This window comes from Microchirus variegatus, assembly GCF_963457635.1.
Source record: "Microchirus variegatus genome assembly, chromosome: 2".
Classification (NCBI taxonomy): Eukaryota; Metazoa; Chordata; class Actinopteri; order Pleuronectiformes; family Soleidae; genus Microchirus; species Microchirus variegatus.
In genome coordinates, this window is record NC_139803.1 from 26257341 (window position 1) to 26264198 (window position 6858).

At 42.7% G+C, this 6858-nt stretch overlaps 1 protein-coding gene across 1 annotated transcript; it reads right to left on the bottom strand.

The window, feature by feature from the left end:
* Nucleotides 1–304: 304 nt before the first annotated feature.
* myoz2a (myozenin 2a) lies at nucleotides 305–6704 on the bottom strand. The gene is made up of 6 exons (XM_083909302.1): nucleotides 6548–6704; nucleotides 5779–5868; nucleotides 4895–5061; nucleotides 3472–3616; nucleotides 1755–1938; nucleotides 305–862 (listed from the first exon to the last, which is right to left on the bottom strand). The coding sequence occupies exons 2-6, from the start codon at nucleotides 5858–5860 to the stop codon at nucleotides 637–639; spliced, it is 804 nt and encodes a 267-aa protein (XP_083765428.1). The 5' UTR covers nucleotides 5861–5868; nucleotides 6548–6704; the 3' UTR covers nucleotides 305–636.
* Nucleotides 6705–6858: the final 154 nt, after the last annotated feature.

A 6858-nucleotide genomic window follows, 5' to 3' on the forward strand; every position in this document is an offset into this window, starting at 1 on the left:
AAGGTGAGAGACACATCATTCAAGCCGCTCGTGTCAGTGAGGTAGATTTGATTTGTCAGACAGTGTATAACCTTGAGGCGCGTCGCGGTGACTCACATGTATCTCTGGCCTCTCAAATGGTATGGTAAATGATGGCTTTGCATACAGCTATAGCACAAGCTGGCCATCACTCATTCAAGTGAGCCTTGTGCAACACACATCATTATCCAAACCATGCCTTGAAAGTGTGTATTAATACTCAATCAATTTCAGTGACAGGAAATGAACCGAGAGTGTGAAAAATGAGACACCGGGGGAAAAATAATAATGCTGGACTCAAACACCATTTTATTTAGCTAAACTTGTGCTGCAAGATAAAATACACTTAATACACATTCATTTACAACAAGCACCTTTTATTCCAGCAGTGTCCCTGCCCCCTGTACATTAATTCATGATTAATGCAATTTCATTTCAGTGCAATAGATGAGATCACTGGGAAAAAAAACAAACACAAGGGCTGCTGCACATATGATTACTTCAACCATGCTTTCTCTCACCCTGACTCTGTTCTGACCGAAAATGTTTCCCCTGCTCGCCATGACCTTGGGTGCAGCGACTAAGTTGACAGCATCTCTGTGTGACTTCATTATGGGTTCAAAGGTCATCTGACTCAGGGAGCGGCACAGGCTCAAGGGAAACAGCGGGGAGGGGGACCGAACCGCTCGCCGTCAACCACCCCATAGCGGATCTGTTGAAGGTGGGTCGAGGTGCTTTTGATTCAGCCCGGAGATCGGGGAAGTCAGGCAGGGCTTCTACCTGTGGCAGTTTGATGGGAGCAGGTGTCGGTGCCTTGCCGAAGCCACCGAATGGGATTGCCACCCTGGATGTGACAGGGTGACAGTGTGAACAGTAGCGGTGATGTGCTAACAAGAGGGACAGTGACATTTTTCAGTGATGCAACTAATTAAAGCCAAGCGAAGAATTATACCGGGGACATACTCTAAGCTCCTTAGAGGGAAAGGCATACTCAGCACTATGCAAATTTTAAAGACAAAATGATGATTAGTACATTATGATGCCTAATGTGTTTATTTTGATCACTTCAGCTCTGTCACACTGGTCAAGCTTTTCCCATTTCCCCATACTTTTCACTTGTGCATCCCAATGGCCACTGACATTGTCTTGTTTTAAATCACCAATATAATAACAATAATAATAATAATGATGATACATTTTATTTATAATGCACTTTTCATCATAGATGTCAAAGTGCTACAGTTTAAAAAAAAGAAGAAAAAAAAGGATATTATTCATGGTTTCTCCTTGAACTTTGGCAGTGACAGACAGGTAAAATGTTTTGAACAAATAGGTCAAAAAATGTTTGTTAGCTACCTCTAGTGGTCAGGGGAATTATGACACTTCAGGTCAGGTTTCCTTGTTTTAACCCTCAAGTTAACTTATCACAGGGAGGTCAAGGTCACTTCTATTAATTTCCGATTCAGTTTCATTCTTTTGATTACCACATTTTATTTCTGTAATATTAACCTTGTATTCCACTGTCAACGTGGCAGTTCTTTTAAAATTAACAAAGTACATATTTTAAGCTACCTTATAGCCCTGTCACATTATGAAGGGTTAGTTTTTTAAACTAACTATCTCCTCAGATTATAGCATACATCACCATTTAAAAGAATGTCCCTATTGTGACCATATCGGCAGGTAAAGTGGAAAAAAAGGTAATTGTTCTGGTTTTTCACCTGTGTGAATGTTACCTGTTAAAACTCTTGTAACCTGGCAGTTCTGGTTGGGCCTCTGGCTCAGCCATGCAGGTGGGGAGGGTGCCAGCTAAGGTCGGGTCGCCGACGATGGCCTGCTCCCAGGGTGAGCAGTAAGACTTGGGGACAGCCGTGGCGTTGAACTTCTCTGGAGGGACGTCCTTCAGAGGGCCTCCATAGCCTGGGTGGGAAATACAACAGACAACAAGAGCTTTTCAACACTGAATAAAGAATAGATTTGTATTAATATCTCTTATTTTCTGTTTTCTCAGTCTTGTTTAATACTCAAGCTTGGAATACCCCTTCTTCTTCAAGCCCTTTAGACCTTGCTCACAGCAAAACAAATCAAGAAGCAGCTTCCCTGTGTGCGTACACGCCTGCACGCATGTCTCCCTGCATAGTCTGTGTGTGTTGATGGGTGAGGCCGATCAAAAGCACTATCCTTCAAACCCAGTGCTTCACTCAGGGGGGCTCCTCGGCTGAGCCGTTGCATAACACGAGGTGTCACGTCCTAAGCTCTCACAATGAACAATCCCCCTTCCTGAGTTTATGTTTTGCCCTGAGGAGGAAGCAGGAGAGACCAAACAGACCTGTGGGGAAGTTTACAGATGTTTTTTGGGAGGGGGGAGGAATCAAACATTGTGGAAAAGATTTCCCCTGGAACATTGTTCTGGAGGTTTTGGCTTATTTGATTTATTTACTTTGGGGGAAGGACTGTTTTTACGCCTATAGCTCTATAGAGAAGTGTCAGGATGCTGTCTTTTTGAACATGAATAATTTTCCTTATAAAAAATGTTTTTATTGTCTCATTGAAGCTTATGAATTGTAAGTTTTATTAAGTAAATTAATAAACTGGTTTAACATGTTGCTGCTAGACCATGGACATACAGTAGAAGATGCACCCAGTGCGCTATTTTAAGAGTTCTTACCATTTGATATCTTATAAACTTTGGCCTTATTCCTGCTACAGCTGGAGTGGCTTTATTCGGGAAAGTAAAGGGTGGTGTCTGATTCTGAGATCCTGAAAAAAACCCTACACATGCTCATCCCTCCATCAGTGCTGGTTGTGTGTCAACCTCTGAGACAAAAGGGAGGATTTGAGTGCAAAGCTGATGCTATCAGTGGCAGGGGGGGGAGGCAAACAGGAAACACTTCCCGTTAGTAAACGCAACCATTTTTTACCAAGATAGGCGATGCTGACTGTAACGGGATTGAGAGGAAAAAGGGCAATGTGGAGGAGGAGATGTGAAACAAAGGAGTGGCATTTTTGACAGAATGAGAGAAGGAGAGGAGCACAGACAGAACGAGGGAGGATTAAAAAAAAAGTTTAAATTGTATTTTGGTCATGCTCAGCAGATTCCAGACAAGAAAGAAAGAAATGTTTTCCTACTCGATCAAAGCCTGCACGAGCACAAACAATGAGAAACAGTTATTCGGAGAGCGCATCAACTCAACTCAACACAATTTCTCCTATTTTGAAAACAAATTAAGAACAAGACATGATTTTGTCTACAGGGGGTAAAAAATAGAATGTCAAATAAATTCAAATCAATGTCAGCGAGGGTATAAAAATAGAGAAACAGATTCGAGTGCATTGTTTTGTTCAAAAGCAGACCGACTAAGGTCAACCAGTTTGTCAACTCAGCTCTAGCTATGGTTTATCAGTGCTGTAACAGCCTTGAGTCCTTGAAATGGGAAATTAAATGCTACCTACCCGGGGCAATGCTGTCTGGATTTGGAACCATTGCTGTATCTGCTGTGTCAGACGGTACTTTCGAGGGTTGGTTGTCACCCGAGTTGTTTTCGCCACTGTGGCTGACCGTGGGAGTCCCATTCTCTGTTTGAAAAACCACTGAGTTCTAAAAGAAAGAGCAAAGTGGTTAGTGTGAGCTTTGCAGTGGAGTCGAGATGGCATTTTGGGGGCTGGAAAAAGAAGCTTCAAACACAAAAATGTCATGAAATGTTCAATTGTTCAAAGTGAGCAACAGCTAAGAACATAGGAGAGACACGGTGAGGTTCGTAAGTGGCATAAAAAGAGACAAACATACTTCTTGACACAATGAAAATGTGACGTGATTAGAAATAAAAATGGCTTGGCTAATTCTTATTAAAACCAAATCGTTCTACTTTCAGCACTTCTTTCCTTCACATGGACTGAAAGCAGTTGTTAAACCTAATTTTTTTCACAGAGAAATCGTCTCCTTGTCCTCTTTTACTCAACGTGAGGAGCATTGTTCTCTACTGCGCATCCAGCTTTCATCCCTCCGAAGGATATTTATGATGATTTACTGCAGGACTTCCTCAGGAAATGTTGACAACTTGAAACAAAATCCCTCCATTGCCCTGAGCAATAAACAAACCAGAGATATGTGAGTCCGACTCACTTCAAAAGATGAGGGAGGAAAAAAAAAACACTACCCTGGAGGATAATAATTATTTTATCTATGGGCTTCAAGAGGAAGACAAGCAAAAGTACACAAGGCCAACACAAAACTTAATGAAAGACGATGCAGCGAGTGTTGATAACTAATTAAACTTAGTATCTTGGATTCAGTTCTATTCCCAGTTTGGATAAAACGCGTCGTGTGAGTCCCGATCAGTCAAAGCTGCTGGGAAAAGAAAATGCTGAGTTGGCACACTGCCCATCATTACACAAAGGGACATTAATACAGTCATTGATGACTCGCTGGAGGACTTTCACTGCTCATATTTTTGTGCCACTCCATGTATGTAACGCAAGTCAAATAAACACTTTGATCGCTTAATCTTTTCCAGGATGTGAAGTATTGTGTGAATGATTTTCATGTGATTCTCATAAATCTATGTACAACAAAAAGACACACATTTATTCACTTTCATTTAAAGGGTGAGATCAACATATAGGACAGTATACTAAATATGAAAAAAGAACCAGGAGCACCATAGTATAATAATTTATAGCAAAATAGCTCTGTCCAGTCTGTGCACAAACTGAAGTGTACTGAAGTACAAGGGACTCTATTAAGTTCCACAAGTCAAGAAATAGGCTCGTCGGGAGCATAAGCATGAATTTAAGTGTGCAAAATGTATGGATTAAATATAAAACAAACAGTTCTCCCTTCAGACAGAGCACAGCAAAGTCTCCAATTTCTGCTTACGTTGAGCAGCTTGTTGTTTTCATTCTGGATGTTCTCGAAAGTGTATTTTTCGGAGCGCCTCTGTCGCATTTTGAAGAGACGGGAGCCACGGTTTGAGGTAAGAGACAGCTCCTCCAGCATGATGTCCTTTGGCACGCTCATTTTCTTCCCAAGATCCATCTCTGCATCTTAACACACACAAAAAAGAGGCAAAAGACTGAAGCGCATTTGTGTATTTACTCTGTAGACATCAGACTTCTGACAATGACAATGTTTTCTTTATTTCTGATTCATACATCGAACCTCACTGAACACAAAACCCCCAGAAAATGCACAGAAACATGGCATGTTCATCGTAATCCTCTCATGCCCACTGCTTGTTTTGTGGTCAGCGCTGCCTGCTTGCGACTGCATGCTGATCGTGGATATGTCACAGGTCTATATCGGAGTCTGAGACATCTAATTTGCCAGAATATCTCTCAGCTGTCAGTGGCCTTTAGGCCCTCCCTGCCCCAGTGAGACTTATACTTGTCCTTGCCCTGAAATAGTACGTTCAAAAGGACAACGACAAAGGGATTAGTTACTTTGGCCCATAAACATATTCATTTGATTATTTATAGTTAGGGAGGGCTGGCAACTGCAGAACTGGCAAATGGTGAACTCGTATCTTCTTCTCGGTGAGTGTGCTCGAGCTACTGTTAAGTTATACTGTCGGAGCGACTGTAAAGTTATTATGCCTGGGAATTACAGTGTGTTAAAGTGTTAAATCAATCTCCATGTTGATATACGCGTTTTAAAAAGGGTAGGCGTTGGGGTAAGAGAAGTAGGGTGTGAGGGGAAGAAGAGAGGCGGAGAGGTCAAAGGGATGACAAAACAAGGAAGTGAAGAGGAAATGATACGTCTACCTTCCTGGGCTTGAAACTCCCTGCAGATTGCTGCCGCCTGCATTTTCCTCTCGCTGGTTGTCATGGTAGAGAACTGTGACATGGCTGCCCCTGGAGGGATGAGGGATGAAGCAGAAAGTCTCAGGAGACGGTACGCATCAGTATAACCTGTTCCAACACACGGGACACAAAAGCACGACAGCACGGCTGCATGTTTGGCTATCGATTGGCCAACATCAAGCATCGTACAAAAAAACCCACCGAGGCAGATAGAATTTATTGGGGCAGTGAAAAGGGCAAAGTTAGCACATCCCTTTAAATAACCTTGGGCTGTTAAACGCCAAGCACATGCTCTTCAGACATGGCAACCAGCTGTGTCAGGGCTCTACGAATCAATATGTTTGAAATTACCCAAGTTGGCTGAAAGCACACACACACACAGAGAGAACATGTTGTGGTCACAACAAACATGTGACAGTGTATGAGTGGATGAAATAGCAGAGTGAAAAAAGTTTATGCTAAGGTATCAAGTGAACACAGCTGTTTCATTCCAGTCCAAAACACTTTTCAAACTAATTTATGATGCAACAAAGGACCATTTCACTGCAATCAAGAAAATAGGATAATAAAAGGGATTATTAATATATTCAAATAAATGTCAGCTGTAACACATGGCAAGCTGTGTGACCGACAGCAAAATGTGGAGGAAAGAACCGTGGGTGGTTGTGAGAATCATGCTTGATCAGAAGTGGACAGCACACCCGTGGAGATGCCCAGATTGATGGCTTACCTGTCCTGAAGGACCCTCAGGGGGGAGTCTCAGTTTGCGCCTCAGGGTAGGAAGTCAGAACGTCACACTGGGTAGAGCAAACCTGTGTGGGTGCGCTTGCTTCAGGGCACTGGGGCTTGTCGTGGTGGGGAGGGTGGGCAGAGAGGGGGGCTGCAGCCTGACCCAACTGCCTGAGCGACTGAATGAGTGGGTGGGCGGGTGTGAGTTTGTATGTTGTCATTGGTATTTAGTTCACAAGCGGAGGGGTGACTATATTTAGAACACTGCCACTACTGCTTCCTCGTCATCTATCTCTGTTATCTGCTATTACA